Below are 22,190 nucleotides of genomic sequence, written 5' to 3'. Positions count from 1 at the left end.
AGAGATGTTGCAAATAACATCAGCTGTTTCCAAGCAATCTTCCACAGAGAAAGCTTGTTTTACCTGTTTGATTTTCTTACTCACATTGAGGATGCTCTTGTTAAAAGAAAACCAGAGGAATTCAAACAGAATGCACATCTGCATTATTATTCTCACTTTCCTATGATATGATTTTTGTTTAATTTGGTTTTAGAATGAATAATTCCTTTTTTTTAAAATATGCAAGCCTATATATGCATACACATACACAAGCACACACTTATAAAGAAAGAAACCCAGAATGCTAGCCAGAGACTGGTTTCCTGCTCCCAGTCACATTGCAAGTTTGACCTTCTGAGATTGCAGGTTTGAGTTTTATTCCTGGTCTACAGGATGCACCAGACATAATGCAATTGTTGAAAAGCTACGACACTGCAAAATGAGTGATGTTTTTGCACCAGTTTAGGTTTGACAGGCTCACAGACCTCCATCCTGATGGCTGAGCTGTCCAAGTACCCATTTCCCACCACACTCATGTGCACCCCCACTGCCTAAAGCAAAGCTTTATAGAAGGCATCTCGCAGAGTCAATAATTCACTTTAAAAAAGCAAAAAGAAGTCCTGTCCAACGCACTACGTCCATCACCCATGAGACACGCCATCCACACGCCCTGCTTAAGGAGCTCCACCACTCTCCCTGCAGCACTGCGGAAGGAAAAGCTCCGATCAAACTGTGAAGAATACAACATCCACCCAGAAGCTTTCAGATTTAAAATACAGTGTGCTACATTTTAAGGCATGTTTCAAATAACCAGGCAGGTTCCTATAATCCATGTTCCAATCTCCTCTCAGCCCCATTTGAATCCTTCTTTTGTACCCAACCCTGCAATTACCATAATACCAGCCCAAGACAGAAAGCACCAGAGCGGCACTTAACAGTGAGTGTCTTGTTTAAGAGCTTTGAAGGTGGTTATTCCATGTCCCCTTGCAAACAGAGCAGTCCTAACATCCAGAGACAGCAGTTATCAATTATAGTGGCTGTCAAAAGTAGATTTACTCTGATAAGGAGAGCAGAGTCGAGCATCTTTGGCTAGAGCTATCAGTTAGCCCACTGCCTGCAAAATTACACAGGGATGTGGGAAACCACCGAGTCTTCCCTAGCACAGACTTCAGCAGAAAAGTGAGTCGTCGCCTTATATTTTAGACACGTGCCTAAGATAATCCATGGGTCCTGTCCACATTGGTCAGCAAAACCCTGACATCTTCTATAAAAGAACGGTGCAGCTTGCTGCTTAGCCTGGATTCACATAACAAGGACACAGTCCTAAGCCTTCCTCTTTCTATAGACAGCTCCCCAAATCTCTAAATTCTCCCCAAAGCGGTTTTGCCCAAAGCACAAGTACTTGCAGGAGGGTCTGAACTGCATGTTGGAGTTAGCTTGGGTACAACCCATCCGATCTCCACCCACGGCAGTGCTCCTCCAGATGCATTTCAGGATTCAACTCTGGCTCATCTTTGATTAAAAATTCATCCTAACTCACCACTTGCAGCCAAGACAGCAGAAAACAGGCTGAAATCCTTGGCAAATGGTTCAGCACTTACTCTTGTTATTAAAAGCCAGGGCTGCATAAAAATCACAGCTAATCCACAAGCAAATCTAAAATCACTGTGCGAGTCCAGACAACTATAATAAAGTGATCCCCGGTGCAACAACTTTCAGCTTCCTCTTGAATTCTCTTTTAGATCATGGCTTATCTGGTAAGAACAAAATCCTGCATCTGTCCTCAGCAACACAAGAAACATACAAATAAATAAAGCTCACACCACGTTCATCTGGTAAAGACACTGCTTTGAAGGACCCATAAGTATCTCCAAATATCTGCCAGTCACCTCCTAACTCAAAATCAGTGTCTCCATAAAGACAACTAACATTAGCTTCTGGGTTTAGTCTGATTATCTCACCAAATTATCTGAAATGCATTTTCCTCCAAGCTATTAAACATGACATTTACAGAGTGGTTTGAATTTCTTCCAGGAAACTCATCCAAGCAGCAACAGGAGAAGGATCCCCATCTGAATCACGCTTGCACCAACCCTGTGAGCTCCTGAGGACCACAGAGATCCACATCAGCCCAGCCTGCCCAGCAGTCTTGGCAGCCTATAACGGGGTCAAGTCGGTAAGCAGAATTCATTAGAAATACCTGACCTCAAAGAGATTTCAGTGTGAAGCAGTTTCACACCGTGCAATAGAGGCTGCTGCAGGAATCAAGCCTTGCACATCACAGAAGAGGGACAGAGCTACAGCATCCATGGGTGAAGAGGGCCACCATGATTGGGAGATACCATACCAACTCGGGGATATAAAAGCATGATAGAAGACCCCATATTCTCAGCAGAGATAAAAAACTGGAAATTTTACTCTCTTTTCCACTACATCACTTAAATTGCACACTTGCAATATTTAACTGGAGATTTGTTCGCTTTTGATCCGTTAACTGAGCGCCCACTCACCTGGCCATCTGCTTATAGGCTTCCTCTGCCACTGCAAAGATGTGAGGATCCATATCCCCCACGTTTTGGCCACTGTACGCGTAGATGACATCTTGTTCGCAGATTGGCAGCTGCTCATATGGATTGATGGCAACGAGTACGATACCTTAGAACAGACAAATAGACAGATATGTTACAAACCAAGCACAGAGTTAATACTTCAGGCTTTTCAGGGCTTGTGTTAGTCGTTTCAATCAATTTTTTTAAATATGATGCTTAAAAAAAAAAAAGGATGAAAAGGGAATGGGGAAGGACTCCTAATTCTTATCTCAGCATCTCCTTCAAAGTGCTATGCTTTGATAGCAAGGCTTTAAGCTCCAGTACAGCTACAGAGGAGGCATATAAAACTGGTGAGAAAAGTAAATATATAATATTCATTACGTGAAGCCAGACTTTGCAGAAAGAGTGAGGAGAAGAGATAAACAGTGCCTCAGCCATCACTTCAGAAAAGTAATTCCTATGCAACCAAAGCTCTGCTAGACCCAAACAAATATCCTGGATTTTCCCCTGGCTTAAATTCCGAGTAAAAACCCATAACAAAGAATGCACTCAGATCAAAATGAAACACATAAATCACAGAAAAGGAACACCAGAGCCCGCATTAAAGCTTTAAAGACTCTTTCCTCTCCAGCTCTAGGAACATTGTGCCTGTGCGGAAGAGGCAGCGAGCCCAGGAATTAATGAGAGGCAAAGCTACATGTGGTGCTGCCATGGGCTCAAGGGAGCTGGTGGGCACCCTGCAAAACTGAAGCACTCAAGTTCCACTTCTGAATTACCTTCAGGTTTTGCAGGTTTAAATTGCTATTGCAAGGAGCTCTGGAGAGCATGTGGCCGGTCAGAGTGGGTGCTGTGCTCCCAGCCCAGCCGACTCAGGGCTCGGGCACAGTCAAATTACAGCAAAGCACAGAAACTCTCAGCTTGCAGCAAACACCAGGATAACACCAGGACTTGACCCACAACGAAAGGCAAAGGTCAGCTAAATCACATTACCTGCCTCTGTGGGATATTAACCCAACAGCTCCACCTCACCGTGCCCTGCTCCTATCTGTCTGCATCTTGGTTCTTTCAGGGTCACGCATCTCTTTCCCTCAGTTGCCAAAAACACGACTGCAGCTGTGATGCACACCGAGCTGAAGGGCAGTAGATGCCTCAGCACTTGCTGCCAGATAAGCACTTTTCTCCTCTTCTCAACTACTTTATAACCAGAGCACAAGGTACGCTGCACCTGCACAGTGCTTTGTAGCTAGACCCGCACTTGCTAAGCCCAAACAGCTAAGCCTGAATTTATGCATCTTCATTAATGCGATGCTGTGCTCAAGATTATCGTAAACCTTCAGAAGAAGCTGCACTAATGAAACCTCACTGATTTTGGATTCAAGCAGGCTTGCAGCTGACTGGGAGCACACATACAGCTGCCAAAAGCTGCAAGTTACGCCAGTACTCTTACATTACACATCGTTGCAAATTTAAAGGGAAATCACCACTATTACCAGCTGCTAAGGCCACGTATTTCAAGTGCATTACTCTAAAGAGTCTCCTCCTGCCAAGCATTTCCTCAGGAAAAGTTGCAACACTTAATCGTAGCTGTACCTACAGCCTTAACCCTGTCACACAAATAGTCCCATGCATTTCGCTGAAACCTTGCAACTCATCACTTAGAGAATCGTTAGTCTGCATCACTGCTAGCAAGGTCATCTTGAGTGAGGGTTCAACATTCAATATTCTCCAAGATAACTGAATAAAAATGGCTGAATTGCCTTCTTCCTTTGTTTTTAGGTTGCAGTTTGTCACCACCCGTTCACAAGTAACTGCTGTCTTGAATGGTTTTGGCAGACCAGCCTTCCCAGGAATGACAAACCCAAGTTCACACCTGCTCTCCTTCTGCTTTGAATTTAAGAGTTCGATGACCCCCCCCCCCAAGTCATCAAGAAAAGGAAGGAAACAAGAGTGCAGCAAGGTTTTTTTGCAGTCTTTCAGGAGGAAAACCCGCTATGGACATTTCTCAGTTGGATCGCATCTTTCTGGCACATTGCTGCTCTCCAGTGGTTTGCTAGGTCCTGCTTTTTTCCCCCCACAGACTGCCAAGCACATGCAAAGTTGGCCTCAAATTTATCTGACAAGACATTCCCATCAAGAGTTACATACAAGGACCATGAGCTCAGGAAGTTCACAGTGCACCAACCCTCAAAAACTACCTCTGGTTTTGCAACCTAAACCTTGTTGGCACACACTCGTGTCTCCTACATGCCCCAAATTCACAGCCCCCAGACCTTCCTCCTGCCACAGCCTCTGGCTTGTGGTCTCAGGGGGTTCTATGTGGACATGCTCTAACCCACTGCTTTCCAGGAGCCGAATGTGTGGCCTGGACACTCACCACAGTATGTGTAGATGTGGTTGGACTCGAGAAATCTGACTTTGAGGTTGTGGAGGACCGCGGGCTCATGCAGATAGCTCAGGGCTGTCAGGTCATTCTCTCCCACCAGAATATCTGGATTGCGCAGGAAAGGCAGCTCATTTCCTTGGAGGTCAATAGGATATTCATAGAGCTGAAGAGACACACATGAGGAACATGAGAACACAAAAAACAGCAGCTCCTTTAACATCCTATAACTTATCCAAGCATAACTCCATCCTGATACTATAAAATACTTACACCTCCTGCTCTAAATGAAAGCCCCTTTATGCTAAATGCTATAGGGACCTGGTTGGCACACTACCAGGAGACAGGTCATCCCCTTGGTAAATAGCTTTGAGATGGCCAACAGATGGTCCTGGGGGACACAGATGGTCCACAAGCACCAATCTGAGCATACCTGAGCTGTTTTCAGGGCAGCCTTCAGGCAAATAGCCTTTAGCCAGCTCTGAGCAGTAACAGGTACCATACAGAAAACCACAGCTTCATCTTATCTAAACATCTTCATGCTCTTTGAAAGGCAGCCTCATTTCAAAAGAGACCATATTCTTCCCCTCAGAGTGGTTTCTCAACTCATTTTTAATTCAAGTTACTTTTATACTCAAAACCTCACATCCCTTCAGGCAGCGAAGGACATGGATAAGCAGAGTCCCTGCTGCTTCAATATCTGAAGAGCTCGGTTATGCCGTCGAAACATATGGCTGCCCATATGCTAACTATTTTTGACTCATCTCCAAATGAACAGCAGAGCCACCAGCTAAAGAAAGTGTATTTTATTGTTCTTTACAGTGGAGAAAAAAAATATAATAGTTGCCTGTGATGTTGCTTCCCATGGGGTGTCGCAGGAAGGGGTCCCGATGCTCAGCTCCCAGCAGAAGAGAGGAATCCCAGTTTGCAAGCAGAAGGGCACCACTATCATTGCACTGGATCACAAACTGCACAAGAAAAGCAGACCTGAGTGCACAAGGACAGGGTCACGCAGCACGTCTGACAACCCCAGGCTTGTTTTATACTCCAATTCCACATTGCCAATGCCAGTTTGCAAGAGTTTGCACTCAGTCTCACATCTTAATGGCCAACACACCAGGGATCCCTTGTGATATTTAAAAATCAACTCTCCATTCAGGAGTACTCTTGCATACAGAGTATAGCCAGAAACCACAAAATCCATGAAAATTCACTTAAAAGCACAAGGACAAGAGAGAAGCTCTAAACACAGTTGGGTAATGCATGTTGGTTGTCAGGAACAAAAGGCTTTCAACAACTTCAAAACCCCCGAAGATATGTACACTCGGTATCTCCATCAGATGCACACGTGTGATGCTCCCCTTCCCTAAAGCTTTTCAGCCCCACATGACTTGGATCTAAGCAGGGTTTCATATGGAAGAGCATCAAACAGAGGTTTCTGGGAGCACCTGCCATAAGCAGTGATCTCTTGCACAACCCCAAAATGAGATGTTCCTCTAATTCACCATGACAGAAATATGCTTATTAAGCTACCATCTACAATACCCAGTAATCACAGAATCATAGAATTGTTAAGGTTGGAAAATACCTAAAAGAGATCATCAAGTCCAACCGTCGACCCAATGCCACCATGCCCGCTAAACCATGTCCTGAAGCGCCACATCCAGGTGTTTTTTGAAGGCCTCCAGGGATGGTGACTCCACCACCTCCCTGGGCAGCCTGTTCCAATGCCTAATGACAGTGAAGAAATTCTTCCTAAGATCCAGCCTGAACCTCCCCTGGTGTAACTTGAGGCCATTTCCTCTCATCCTATTACTGGTTACCCAGGAGAAGAGACCGACCCCTACCTCACTACAACCTCCTATCAGGTAGTTGTAGAGGGCAATAAGGTCTCCCCTCAGCCTCCTCTTCTGCAAACTAAACAACCCCAGTTCCCTCAGCTACTCCTCATCAGACTTGTGTCCCAAACCCTTCACCAGCTTTGTTACCCTTCTTTGGACAAACTCCAGCACCTCAATGTCTTTCTTGTAGTGAGGGGTCCAAAACTGAATACAGGATTCAAGGTGCGGCCTCACCAGTGCCGAGTACAGGGGAACAATCACTTCCCTCGTCCTGCTGGCCACACTAGTGCTGATACAAGCCACGATGCTGTTGGCCTTCTTGGCCACCTGGGCACGCTGCTGGCTCATATTCAGCCGGCTGTCCACCAGCACCCCCAGGTCTTTTTCCGCCAGGCAGCTTTCCAGCCACTCTGCCCCAAGCTTGTAGCGTTGCATGGGGTTGTTGTGACCGAAGTGCAGGACCCGGCCTTTGGCCTTGTTGAACCTCATACAGTTGGCTTTGGCCCATTGATCCAGCCTGTTCAGATCCCTCTGTAGAGCCTTCCTACCCTCCAGCAGATCAACACTCCCACCCAACTTGGTGTCATCTACAAACTTACTGAGGGTGCACTCAATCCCCTCGTCCAGATCATTAATAAAGATATTAAACAGTATTGGCCCCAAGACTGAGCCCTGGGGGACACCACTGGTCACCGGCCACTGTTGGGGCCCATGCGAGGAACAGACTACAGCACAACAATGTGATGCTCTGATAGCCACTTTATTGCAGTTAACACAGCTCTTTTACAGCATACATACTTCCTTATCTCACGATCACGCCTTAAGCTATTGGCTGCAAGCACTGTGCACGCTCTGTCCACGTGCCTCTTCACAGAATCAGAGAATGTTAGGGATTGGAAGGGACCTCGAAAGATCATCTAGTCCAATCCCCCTGCCAGAGCAGGATTACCTAGATCATATCACACAGCAACGCATCCAGGCGGGTTTTGAATGTCTCCAGAGAAGGAGACTCCACAACCTCTCTGGGCAGCCTGTTCCAGTGTTCAGTTACCCTCACCATAAAGAAGTGTTTCCTCATATTTATGTGGAACCTCCTGTGTTCCAGCTTGCACCCATTGCCCCTTGTCCTGTCAAGGGATGTCACTGAGAAGAGCCTGGCTCCATCCTCATGACACTTGCCCTTCACATATTTATAAACATTAATGAGGTCACCCCTCAGTCTCCTCTTCTCCAAGCTAAAGAGACCCAGCTCCCTCAGCCTCTCCTCATAAGGGAGATGTTCCACTCCCTTAATCATCTTCGTGGCTCTGCGCTGGACTCTCTCTAGCAGTTCCCTGTCCTTCTTGAACTGAGGGGCCCAGAACTGCACACAATATTCCAGATGCGGCCTCACCAGGGCAGAGTAGAGGTGGAGGAGAACCTCTCTTGACCTGCTAACCACACCCCTTCTAATACACCCCAGGATGCCATTGGCCTTCTTGGCCACAAGGGCACACTGCTGGCTCATGGTCATCCTGTTGTCCACTAGGACCCCCAGGTCCCTTTCCCCTACGCTGCTCTCCACCAGGTCTGTCCCCAACTTGTACTGGTACATGGGGTTGTTCTTGCCCAGATGCAGGACTCTACACTTGCCCTTGTTATATTTCATTAGATTTCTCCCCGCCCAACTCTCCAGTTGTTCTTCTGCTGTTCCGATTGGATACTTGCTATGAGCCTAAGCAAAGCCACATCCTTATACTTTCTTGCTGTCTCATGCTGCCTTGCACCTTTACTTTCTTGCTGTCTCATGCTGCCTTAGCACCTTTCTTGTTATCTCATGCTGCCTCAGCACATACATAACAGTGTACTCGTATGTCCTCTCTATAGTTCTTCCACAATCCAGGCCCCAACAGGCCACCAACTGGATTTAACTCCATTCACTATCACTCTCTGGGCTCGGCTGTCCAGCCAGTTTTTTACCCAGCGAATAGTACTCTTGTCCAAGCCACGAGCTGCCAGCTTCTCCAGGAAAATGCTGTGGGAGACTGTGTCAAAGGCTTTGCTGAAGTCTAAGTAGACCACATCCACAGCCTTTCCCTCATCCACTAGGCAGGTCACCTGGTCATAGAAGGAGATCAGGTTGCTCAGGCAGGACCTGCCCTTCATGAACCCATGCTGGCTAGGCCCAATCCCATGTTTGTCCTGGACATGCCATGTGATCACGCTCAGGATGATCTGCTCCATCACCTTCCCCGGCACCAAAGTCAGTCTGACAGGCCTGTAGTTCCCGGGATCCTCCTTCGGGCCCTTCTTGTAGATGGGCGTCACATTGGCCAGCCTCCAGTCATCTGGGACCTCCCCGGTTAGCCAGGACTGCTGGTAAATGATGGAGAGCAGCTTGGTGAGCTCATCCGCCAGCTCCCTCAGTACCCTTGGGTAGATCCCATCCAGCCCCATAGACTTGTTCATGTCTAGGTAGAGCAGCAAGTTACAAACTGCTTCCTCCTGGATGATGGGGGGATTATTCTGTTCCCCATTCCTGTCATCCAGCTCAGGGGGCTGGGTGCCCTGAGGATAACTGGTCTGACTGTTAAAGACTGAGGCAAAGAAGACATTAAGTACTGCTGCCTTCTCCTCATCCTTGGTGACAATGCTTCCCCCCACAGCCAGTAAAGGGTGGAGATTCTCCTTGGTCTTCCTTTTGTTGTTAATGTATTTGTAAAAACATCCTTTAATCTCCTTGTACTTTAATGTTGCTGACCCTAAACTCAGCTGTATGAAAAGGCTAGACCTTGCAGGACTTCTTAGCCCCTTTGGTTTCCAAGGAAATATCCAGATTAAAGAAAAAAAAAAAATATTCCCCCTTCAAGTACTAAAACTGTTCAAGATCTCAACCAGAAAAGAAGGATGGAGGTTGCAGCACTCTGCAATATGTGCAGATGTCCTTTGGCAGCCTGAGCACCACAAAAGTGGTAGGAAGGAGCTGCTGTGGATGAGATGGGTGCCCACCTGCACCCAGACACCTCAAAAAGAGCACCCATTAGCACTGCTCATGAAACCTGCAGTGCTTTTCAAACCCATCATGGGTCCCTCACAAAGGCTTGAGCATTGCTGCTTGATTTCTCCAAGGTTTCTATCTTTTTGCCTCAGGAGCAAGAGAAAAAGCATGTAAAAAAACCTGCAACAATGGTCATCCCTGTGGCATTCAATGCCACTGGGAGGCAGGGACAAGCCGCTGCATGGAATGACTGGAACGGTGGAAACATGCCCGATGTGAGCATCATGCTCACATCATGAGCGCAAAGGATCATGTCATTAGAGAAAATATGTGCTCAAAGGATGATTGGTATGACTTGGAATAGAGACTGATAGACGCAGGGTGGTGAATCCAGGAGGTCCAACTACAGGGCTACTGGGCAGGGAGCCCACAAAGAAGGAGGACCCTGAGTCACTCAGCCCCTTGCAAGAACATGCCTAGTGCTTCGAAGTGAGGTGGCATCCATGCACCTCCTCATCCAGATGTATCACCACAGAGGGGAAAAATCATCTCCAAGAGTAGCATCATCTGTTCTTCACCCTCCTCATAAAGCTGCCCTATGCTGGAAGAGCAAGTTGGGGAGGACAACAAGTGCAGACTGGGCTGACCCTGGCAGAGCCAAGAGCACCATGCACGGGGTGCAGATTTCGGCGCAAATAACTTCCCTTTGCAAACCTGGCACATTCACCTACTGCAAATGGCCCGCACTTGCACTGCTCTGAAAGAAGAATTGTTTTGATGAACAGCCTAATCAAGCATGTCTCATTCCTGTTCTCCATCTTCCCATTAATAGGGAGAAAACATTCCCTGCAGTATGGAAATGTTCGGCTGGCAGGGGACATGAATTACTCACCCTCCTCAGAGCATTTTCAATTTGGAGAAAGTGGCCTCTATTAACTCTTTTAAGCAACAGAGTAGATCACCCTCTAGATAATTAAGGAAACCCTACCTGCTCAGCAAAGAAAGCTGGTTTAGGTGGAATTCTTCATGAAAAATACACGTATTCTTCCTGCTACACCAGGCACCACACGTGAGAAATGCACCTCACAGTGCTCCCTTTCCATAAGCCACCTGAATTTTGCAGCTGATACAAATGCCACGGTTAACTTCATCTGCAATCCCCCACTGTTACCTAATGTCTCACCCCATGGGATTTTTTGTGCAGGACAGAAAGCAGCTGCTCTTCCCCAGCCTCCGTCCTGCTTTGGGAATGATTTGTCACTGGCTGCACGCACGCCATCAGCCTGGGCTGGTTCGCGTAGTTGAAAGAAGCATTTGCTAAAAATTATCTACATTTACATGAGTTTCTTATTTTTGTCTTTTATTTAAAAAAATGGAGGAGAAAAGGGTTTTACATAAGGTCATACTTAAAGAGAAAAACTAAGGCACAAAGAAAGCTGTTGCACTGCAGTCACTTCTGCGCTCTATGACATTTTTCCACTGGTACCCACATTTGAGTAGATGCCACCAGCCACGCTCTTTCCAATTTGTTCAGCAGCAAAAAGACAAACTGGTATTTCTAACGTACTGCCTCTATTAAAAAAAAAATTTCTTTCTGATATCACAGACTTACAACTTTGCCAGGGGATGAAAAGAGATGAGAGAGGTCACAGGCTCTTCTCGCAACCTACTTTAGCACAAGTATCTGGGGAGGGAGCGGGCAGGGAAAAGCTGGAAGTGCTAAGGCAATAAAACACGTTTTTAAAATACTTCCTAAAAAACATGAGATGGCTCAGGCTTCTTCACACATTAATTTGAAGCTTTAAATTACTGAAAAGAATAACGATGTTCAAAAGCTTACAGTTTCATCTTCAAGTTTCAGATGGAGGCTTTTATCTCCCTCTTTGTAATCCTTGATAATTTCTGCTGATCTCCAAACTTCATCAGGGTCAGGAATCCAAACCCTAGTGTACTGGAGAGGGGGGGAAAAAAAAAAAGAAAGAAAAAGTTTAAACACAAGGAAACCTCAGGAAATTAAATCATAAATAAATTAATTTCACCATTGATACAATCCCATACTCATTGTAAAGTCAGTGCAGCTAAACCATTTATTTCAGTCCAAAAAAAAATATTCTAATTTTAGGTTTTGCGGTAAATTATAGACCAGGAGTCTGATTTTCAATCAGACTTTCAATCAGGCTTCTCTCAGACAACGTGTACACTGGCTTGTTACCAATCTAACGAAGCAGGGTACAGACTCCAGGTAAATGTGAAATTTAATTTCCCTGGAGAAAAAAATCCAGCCTTCTAGAAGCTTTTATGAAATAACACAATTCCCCCCAGGAGACCGGACAGCAAAGCACATTTCTTTTGCGCAAAACAACGACAGGTTGCTCCCCACAGAGCAAGACCTAACCCAAACCCACCGCCACGGAGCTAAGCAGGCAATAGAAGACACCAAAACCAACTTCTTTGGTTGGAGGTGAAGCTGCAAACAGGCTTCAAGGCTCCAGAAGAATGCTTAGATGCAACATTTAACCTTTTTAGCATCTCCAAAGTTCAGGCCACCCTTATGTCTCTGAGAGGAAATCCCAAAGGTAGACCCATACAGCCCAGCCAAAGTGTCCATGAAAGGATGAAACCCAAGAGCGAGCAGCACCACTCACACGTAATGAGATTATGGTGTTACTTGGAGCCACAACACCTCCTGCTAATGAGATTTAATTTGCTTTTATGATGCAGAGAGAAATACTCTGCCCAGGCTGCGTAAAAGCACCTCCTAGTGCCAAGCCAGTAACTATCACTGTGCTGAGACCTCCAGTACTTGCTCTCAGGAGTTGGGACAAACATCTTGCAGACCCAGCAGTAATGCTGCAACCTTCATGCATGGGTTTCCCCTCACCCTCTACATCCACCTTTCTTTTTGCAGGTACCAGTTTCCCTTCTCATGGGGCTGCCAGGGCACGGTCCTGAGAACAAGGAACCCAAAATTGCTCCATCCTTTCAAGGGGTCACCTTGAGTCAGGCTTTTTTTTTTTTTGCTGAACACAGTCCCATAAAGCCAGTCTGATGCTGGACTCAGCCAGCCAACACCGAGTCAACAGGAACCCTTCAACGATCACTTATTTGTCATTTTGGGGGGCATGTTCCCCCTCCCAACTCTTCCTGTTGATTGAATTAAGATCTCTATAAACTTATTCTTACACAAAACACAAGGTGTTGGGGGAAACCACAGCAAATCCACACGACACCAGCACTGTAGCACCAAAGATGGCTTTGTCCCTCACCTTAAAACCAAACCCCCCAATACACAACAGCCAAATAACACTCAGAGTGACCCAAGAATTAAAGCAGCAGTGGCCACCTAAGAGCCTGCTCTGCAGCTGAAGAGCAATAGATTTTTATATATATTGTGTGCAATTATTTTTAGAGTTGCTCAATAGCCACAGCAGCAGGAACCCTTGGATGTTAATGGAGCTAAACAAATATAATGCCAGAACAGCAGTTTTATCAAGGAGGGGGAAAAATAAAAGAAATAAATAGACTTTTCTCAGCACACCACCTCTAGCACCCCACAAGCCTTCAGAGCTTTCCCTGCTATAAGGCTGCCATGAGGAGGGGACCAGTTTGGGACCCCCAACCAAATCTCCCCTATCCCCTCCATCAAGCAGCATTGCAAGAAATGTAACATCCTTGCAGCATGGCCAGTAGCCCCATCTTTGGTCGGACCATGAAACAAGGAGTAGGTGCAGCTGGCGAGATGGCAATGCATCACTCTGCTTTCCTCACTCCCTGCACCTCACCCCAGTTTCTCCAGGCTCCAACATTATGGCAAGGACTTTATGGACCACTGCTGCAGCTCTCACCCCTCCTGCAAAATGCCTTGCCTGCCTTTTCATCCCCACCACCGTGGTTTCAGCCAGTGCCAGCTCTCCCCTGGCAGAAGAGAGATCAAACATGCTCTAGAAACGCCCAAAATAGCCAGGGATCAGGATGTACCCAGCTCAAGGCAGCCTCAAAAACAAGACGTTGCTGGTCTTGGCTGGAGTCCTGCAAATTCTCCACCTGCACACAGGGCTGTGCTGAGCCATGGACCTGCCTGGACAGATGGATGCAGAGAGGGGCACGTTGAACCCAAAGCAACCCAAAAACCTTGTGCATGTTTTGATGGATGAAATTTGGGTCCACTTCCAGCAGCAGTAAGAGGTCACATTGGCCCCTCTCAGCAATTCATCGCCAACCATGGCCAGTAGCCATCCAACGCCCAGGTGAGATGTGGGAATCACTGGCAGAAGGTAGCAGGTCCAGCATCCACTATCCAGGGATGGACTTACAACCTGGTGGTGAAAGACTTCACGTCCCATCAGCCATCCCAACCACAAAACTACAGAATTTTAACAGTAAGACTTATTTTCCAAGACTCTTTGAATACACACACGTGCAAGAGATCACACAGTACAGAAGGCAATAAGACACGGGTGTTTGCAAGGTCTCAGGAGCCTTTGGGGTAACTTGTTCCCTGGCTGGAAGATTCTGAATGCGATCGCTGCTCCAGCACAAGCACTACCCACACCCAGCGCTTCCCATCCTACTAAGTAACTACGGGCTGCTAGGGAGAATAGGCTGTTATGAATGTATTTCCCCAAGCATCTATAATGCTGTCCTCTTGTGCATGCATGCACATGCACATCCAAAAAAGGGGACCACAATTTTTTTTTGTTGTGAATTTTCACCATCCTCCCCTCCTTGCTGTGCTCCAGCATAGATGTAAACCCTCCAGGCAGGGTAGGCTGCTACACAAGCCCGCATTCAACCCTTCCCTTTCACCCATAAATCACAAATATCTCAAACCGTACAGTGCTGAAATAAAAGCACTTTGTCATTCTTAGATCTTTACAAGGCAAGCTTCAATTAAAACCTGCTGAGGCTTGGAGGCAGCCAATGGTGGGGGCACGCTGGAGCACCATGCTCACATCTGCTGCCTTCCCTGCCTCCAGCTTCTGCAACCCACTCCGTCCAAAGCGGCTTCACATGTCGTACGTTTGCCAATTAAATTCACATAGGTGAGAGCCACCACATCACCAACACCATCCCCCAGGCAGGTACCCACCTGGGCAGAAGAGCATCTCTGTGAACCTCTACCTCCATAATCTCACTTCTAGCATAATTATTCCACTTTATATGGCATGCCCTGGCTTTGTTAGCTTTAACAACCTCTTGATCTTCTGGAGGATAAAAGGAAAGGGCAAGCGGGTCTGTCTTAAAGCATTAGGAGTGGAGGATTAGCCTGACTTCAGGCTCAGGAGACACAACTCTGTGCAGATCACTTAACCTCCCGACACTGCAGTGTCTCCATCCAGGAGGGCAGAAAGAAAAGCATTTCTTTAATCCTCAAGGATGCCTTTGAATAATGTGGCAGCATTAATCAGAAATAGCTCCACCTGCACCTCTCAAAAATTTTTGTTTGTTTTTTTTGTTTGTTTTGTTTGTTTGTTTTTTTTAAACCAGATTCCAAATAAAACCAAAGCAATTCAGTGCTCTTGAAGTCTCTTGCATTATTCCACCCAGCTTAAGCAGAAGCTTAATAAATTCAATCCCCACCTCCTGATTTGATTTAGATTTTAGCAGGCTGCTGCTGAGGATGCAGATTAAAACCAACATTAAATTAGAAGAGGCAGGTTTTGTTTTGCTGTTTGAAAGCCCTTAGTGCTGGCCAAATGTATTCCCAGAAAACTCAGGGAGATGGGCTCTGTGGATGCTCCAGTGCGGTGGGAAGGGATGCTGGTCTGCACCGAAGGAGTTACACCAACGGTGTGGACAGAGTACAACCTTCCATTAAATTGAGTATAATTTTCCATTAAATTAAAAAAAATGCTTAAAAATTAGCTATCTCAGTTTAGTCTGGGGTGTTTGGTGGTTGCAACAGTCTTCATGGCAAGCTGGAAGTCAGCAAATCCATCTTTATTATTATTGGTTTTTTTAATCCCCTGAGTTATTTGAGGAATGGCAATACTCACAGCTGACCCCGGGAAGTTTTTGTTGCTCCTGGCTAAAGGGCACTTTTCCAGGGGCATCCTTCCAACAGGACCGCAGCCAGAGGGAGAGCATGGCAGAAAACCCACAATACTGGTGATACAATAGCACCGACCGCCTAAAAATTAGGAATTCAGTAACGAAGATTTAAGATATAGTATTTCATGACCAATGTTTGTCCACACAGGTTAAGACAAACTTATGAAGGACTTTGGTAGAAACCAGAGGCAGTGACGTGCACCTTAGAAAATCAAAAGCGAACACACAAATGCCAACTAAGGATGGGGTGAAGACTGGAACAAATATCTGTATATTTTAATTCATAAACTAAGCACACTTTATTTTTCCTCCCTTTGCAGTGGGCTTATTAGCAACCTCATTATATACTGTTCAAAGAAATAACATGGTTCGGTATTACTGGCCACTCTTGAAGAGGACAAAACACACATATGAAAGAGGAGACAGCACGAGCTTCAGTCCTGGCTTTCCCCAAAAATATTTACATTTATATATACAGCATGTGAATGGTTAAGCAGCTTACTTTGAAACAATCCAATAACCACCCTTCAGCTCTCACAAGCCATCTATTACTAAAATTAAAGTTTTCCCAAACTTTGCTTTTCCCAAACTCTACCTTAAATTAAAACGAGTCATACCAGGCAGCACAATTAAGGAAAAAAAAAAAATGACATCCAGACCCTGATGTTTTTTATTTTTTAAACCACTATCAAAGATAACTCCACAGAGATAATTTAAAGATACTCCTGCAGAAAAAAAAGAGGACTCTCTTTGTAGCCACTGTGCATGGATGCTAACAGCATCCCCTTCCAGTTCTGCACTAAAGCAAACGAACTTCTCTTCATTAATTTGCACCGGGCGTGCAGTCCTGGGCTGAACTGGGGTCACCGCCACAGATGTTTTTCCCCATCCGCCAGCATTATGCCCACTGCAGCAGGATCCCACGTCCCCCATGATTAACAGGTAGTTATTTATGGTGTTATTTAGCTGTGCTAAACGTGCTCGTGCAAACCACTGCGCTTGTCGGTGCTGGGAAGAGCTGCCCAGATGGGTGCTGTCAGCAGGAGAGCATGGAAAGGCACCGGCTCCACAGCTCTCCTGCGTGCCTTGCAGCCTTAAAAATCCCTTCTGCCCCACTTGGCAGTGACTCGGGAGAAAAAAAATCTGCTTTGCCTGTGACGCAGCAAGGCACAGGTGAGGCGCTTCGGCAGTGGGGCAAAAAACTCTGTTAAGGGACTTATGGATCATTAACCTTTTCATTATTATTTACAATATTGAACAGCAGGGCAGATGGCAAACCATAATCCTTCCTTTCCCATCCTCCAAAGGAGATTTTCATGCCAGGAGCGATTTCTCCCCTGCCCAACAGACAAGCAAAGCCCATATTTAGGTCAGAGCTCCCCAAGTTCTGCCGTTGACTCCTGCATCTCACCCCAGGCTGGCTTCCCCATGTGCTGCCGGGTACCACCAGCTGGCAAATCCTCACAGGGGTCAGGAAGGGATGGCAGAGGGTTTCACTGCTGCGGACAGGGATGCTCTGGTGTTGCACGTCTCTCCACTGCCCATTTTCTACAGTGCCGGTACCCAATGCAAGAGCCCAGCGTCCCCCAGCACTGCCAGAAGGCATCCGCTCCCAACAAGGATCTCTAATAAAAAAAGATCCACTTCTTCCTCACCATAAAAACCCCAAAACAGCTGCAAGGAGAGGTCATGATTGGCAAATCAACATTTCAACACACAGCAAGGGACACACACTACCCCAACATAATGCTCAAGGGATAGGGCAAAAGAAAAATAAGTCTTTTACTTGTTAAAAAAAAAACAAAAAAAAACAGCATTTTAAGCTGAGAGTGTTAAATACAAAGGGAAAGACAGTGGCATGCTGCAGAAACATCTCTAATTACTCAAAGTGAGAACAAGCAATTTATGCATTTCCCAGAGCTGATAAAAAACACACAAACCCAAACAGCCAGGGCCAAAGCAGATGAGTGTGATCTACACCATGCTTTGTATTCCCCATCCTCCTCGTGCTATCAGCGCAGAGAAGGACCCAGGGAAAACACACAAACGCACACCCCAGACCATTCCCCCGCCAAGGCAGGGCTCCTAAATTTTGGGGAACAGCTCCGTTCATCCCAGAGTGCTGCAGGACTCGATGGATTTGAGCTAGCAAAGCATGTGCTTTGCTGATGCCTCCTAGGTACAGGGATATTTTTCTCCCTCCCTGAAGAGCTGTCATGCTGATGGATGGCTCCACGTTTCCCACCAGCACTAAATCTGCTCTATTACTCTTTGCTAAATTTTATTTCCCTGCCCAAATTAATTCAGAATGATGATTTGCATAAAGTGTCACAGCAGCTCAGCTGCTCAGACAAGCAGCATCTCCAGCATTTATCCAGCAGCTCGTTAGCAGCATTTCTAATGAAAGGGGGGTTTAAAAGGCTTCAGTTCATCATTGCACTGGCCTCATCTCACCAACAGCAGAGGTAAAACTGGCACAGAGCAGAGTGGGGCTGCAGGCAAGCCCCGACACCAAGGATACCCCCAGTATTTCCATCCTGAAGGCTTTGCTTTAATTAACATGATTTCCAGGACTAATTGATAGTCTCACATGTAACTAGCAGCCAACTCATGTCTTCCCATCCCCTCCCCTACCATTTCTCCCGCAGCATCTCAGTGGCGCTCGTTACTGCAGGCTTAATTAAGACTGATGGGTTCAGTGTCAAGGTCTCGGGCACACACACAGCCCCGCTCTCACCGCAGCAATGGGCTGAAATGCAAAATCCCTCTTGCAATAAGTCAATAGATGCTGCAAAACTGGGCAGAGCCCCAAGAACTTTGGGATGGCACAAACACTATTTGGTCTTCATTTTGGGGGGAAAACAGTCCCCTCCCAGGCTGGGGAGCAATCCCCTCGTAGGCTGCGAGACCAGGATTTGCTCTGGGCAGTGCAACAACTCTTGTATTTTTACTTTGCTCCTCTACTCTTTAGGAAAGAACAAAACCAAACCTCTCTGCCAGGGTCAACAAGACTTCACCCACAGGGGCTGCGCATTATTGCCTGCATCACCGCTAACGAACCATCTCACAGCAGCCCCAGATGTTACAGGAGGAGCGTTGTGCCTGTTTAATCGGAGCTGGCAGTGCTCGGGGTGGCGCTGGCCCGTCTCCTTCTGCAGCGTTGCCTTTCCAGCCTCACACCCAGTTGAGCACAGGAGCCCTTTGCCTTTGGTTGCTCTGAAGCATCAGCAGTGAAGGCTGAGAGCCAGCAGTGGGGCAGGCAGGCTGCTGCCCACTGCGAGGATATAGCCAGGAGCCTGATGAAATCCCAGGGTACAAGGCAGGGCTGCCCCTCAGGATGTCTAAGCCTGGATTTAAAGCACATGCTCCACTGAAAGATCTGCTACAAACCCTGGCAAAGCCCCTCCAAAACTTAATACTCACCATTGTTAGAGAGCTGCATCAAGAGACACCAGCCACCGGTCTCCTGGGTGGGAGACCTCTCCCCAGGTCCTGTCCCATTGGGTACCAGGAGTCGGGGATCACCATTCCAATGAGCCACAGCAAGCACCAAATTTCTCTACCAGGCCTGGCTCAGCTCTGCAAGATGCTCACCCATCACCGCCCAGTCTCCGCAAACTGCCAGGAAGAGGGACGCTCCACACACCCCCTAAATCACTGCAGAGTCCCTGGGGAAGCACAAAAAGTCTGGTGCTAAAGCCAACACAGATAATTGTGCACTTGACTTGCAGCTTCTCCTGGAAAAGGTGTAGGCATCAGGGCAGCAGCAGTTTGGAGCAGGGGGCTCAACACCCCCTTCCCAGGCATCTCCCCAGGGTCCAGCACCACCCACACAACCCAGCTCCTCCAGTCCTCATTATCTCTTCTCCTAAGCCATTGATTAAAAAATTGCCACATTGCACAGGATCAAGAAAAAAAATCTTTGACCTGGTGTCTAAGATGCATCTGGATGAAACCCTGTCTACCACAGTCCTAACTCAGCCATGCAGCCAGTTTTTTTATTCCAATAAGGGTTACTGGGGTTTTACAGACTTGGGGTTTTTTGCTTTTTTAATTAAAAACACCATGCAGGGGTCGAGTGTCTCCGTAGCCTGACTTTTACCAAACAGCCTGTCGTATTGCAGAAGTTAAATCCTTCCAGGCTACTTTCTACAAATCCCTCTTGACTGGCATTAATCACCCTTCTCTCACCTAATTCTCAGTCAAAACCTTGAGCAGTGCCATGGTGTAATCTTGTCTTCGCAATCCCATTTTCCATCTGAACTCCACGTAAGCACCTTGATGTACATCGGCTGGATCCAAAAAATGCTCAATATACACCACATACATTTGATTATTAATAAAGTAGTTTTAAAATGGCCTTTGGATTTTAATTAAGTAGTTAAAAATGGTCTTTCACCCCAGGTTTTCAGAGTCCTCTATTTGGAACGTAGCCTCACAATGGGAAACTCATAAGCATGTTCATTCCCCAGTGCCATGACCACTCTCCATTAAATGATTTTATATTAAAACAGTCCCAGGAGGAGCCTGGCTCAACAGCACAGGGCAGCCCTGGCCATGGGATGCAGCTGGGGGACACCAAGAATTTCAACTGGAAAAGTTAAAAACAGCAGCCACTACAAGGCTGTAATTGCAATAACACACGTGGCATTCACAGTGTCACAAGCATCTCCAAAATTCAGAGTACACACCACCTCGCCCCTCGAGCACTCAGCTGTCCTCCCCACCAGGCACTGCCATGCCCAAACAGCACTACCAAAAATCTACCTTTAATTACAGAGCAACCTCTCCACCAGACTGGATTGTCAACCTTCTTACAAAGAAGTAATTGGATTAATCAACCTGGATAGTTATCCCTCACCTCTCCAGAACTCATGTGTTAAAAACCCTCTTGGAGCATCACTTCATGCATGCTTAATTCAAAGGGGTTTTGATCTATAGTTGTATTTATGGGGCATTTCTTCAGCCCTTTTTAAGCAGAGGGGTGTGCTGGAAAGGCCCCCGGGCCACTTCTCCATCCTTTTCATTGCTAAGTAACTGAAGGAAAACAAACTGATTTTTGAGGATTTAAGTGTGCAATGTTTTACTGGTTATAATTAAAAAATTCCAGCAATAAGGTTTGTTAGCAAGGAGACAAGATGCCTGGAAAATGGCACCAGTGGTCAAGAGGCAAAGCTGGAATAAATAAGTTTAATTAAAATATTTAAAGTGGTGAACAAATATTCATACACACCCGTTTGCTTAGGAACAGAGGGGCAAGGAAAGGGTCTCCTGGAGGGACTGTCCACGTGCCAGACCTCGGATGCGCACTTGTATGATGCATTACTCTATATTAATGTATGTATTTTGTCTCTTCTCCCCACTGAGACAAAGACAAGGAGCAAAATTTTGCAATTGCTAAGCTGAAATCAGTTCAAAACACATCTCCGGGGAAACTCAAACAAAAGTTGGTTTCCTTTTTAATACATCAAATGGAAGGTACAGTATGGCTAGGCAATCAGCTACATTTTCCTCCTTATTTCCTTGTAACTTCAGCTGCCCACCTAAAATACTAAAATTTTGGCTTTCCAGATCTTCCAGCACTGATATCCTGCAGCCTCTTATTTATATCATACAGCAGCTCCTTGGAAAACCATCCCCTAAATCCCATATACCATTTCCTCAAAATTATTGCGTTCTGCAAGAAGAGCTCAATGAAAGAGATATTAAAATGCAGCAAACTGCCCAAGTGGAGGAAGGGTTGCAAGAAAGGCAATTGCACCCACTTAAAATAAATATATATATATATATAAAAAAAATATAAAAAGCCACACCACCAAATGCATCTTCAAGTGTGTGCCATGTCCAAAATTTGGACAGAAATTAAATGATTTGCTGGATGAAGGTTCCTCATCCCATAAAGTTCTCAGCATAAATGTGGATGTTCAACAGCTGAGTCAGAAGCAGTCATACCCAACCTAAATAAAACCTCAAGCAATGTTCAGGGTACGCAACATGATGCAGTAGGCTGTAACGTTTCTTTCTCCAGTCTATGAAATTTCTTGGGTATATTTTTAGTAGGAGTTTTCTTCAACTGCCTAAAACTTGAGCTCCAAAGCTCTGTTCCCCCAGTGCTAAATGCTGCACAAGCTCTGGATCATTAAGCAAACGCCAGCGCAGGAGATGGCCTTGCAGGACCTCCCCTTTGCATGGGACTTGGCATTCTTTGAAAGCCAAGGGCACAAGCACACGACGGCACCAGACAAGGGTCCACAGCTCCACAGGCTTCAGCATGACAGCCAGCACTGGGAAGGTGCTCGGGAGAGATCCCATCAAGGCGTGATATATTTTTGGTGCTCATAAATAAATGAAATACAGGTCCTTTTTGGAGGGACCAGCAGACAGTCCTCTTCCATATATACCAAATATAAATT

General features: G+C 46.2%; 2 protein-coding genes across 2 annotated transcripts in view; both read right to left on the bottom strand.

The window, feature by feature from the left end:
- Nucleotides 1-22,190, bottom strand: part of LOC137675727 (adenosine 5'-monophosphoramidase HINT2-like) — a 406,008-nt gene that overhangs the window by 272,900 nt on the left and 110,918 nt on the right.
- LOC137675643 (unconventional myosin-Vb-like) overlaps nt 1-22,190 on the bottom strand; it is a 193,713-nt gene that overhangs the window by 151,609 nt on the left and 19,914 nt on the right. Inside the window, 3 exon segments of the mRNA XM_068421828.1 lie at nt 2,490-2,634; nt 4,903-5,074; nt 11,567-11,677. Of these exon segments, the coding sequence (XP_068277929.1) occupies nt 2,490-2,634; nt 4,903-5,074; nt 11,567-11,677 (428 nt within the window).

This window comes from Nyctibius grandis, chromosome W, assembly GCF_013368605.1.
Source record: "Nyctibius grandis isolate bNycGra1 chromosome W, bNycGra1.pri, whole genome shotgun sequence".
Taxonomy (NCBI): domain Eukaryota; kingdom Metazoa; phylum Chordata; class Aves; order Nyctibiiformes; family Nyctibiidae; genus Nyctibius; species Nyctibius grandis.
This window is presented reverse-complemented; position numbering and strand designations above follow the sequence as displayed.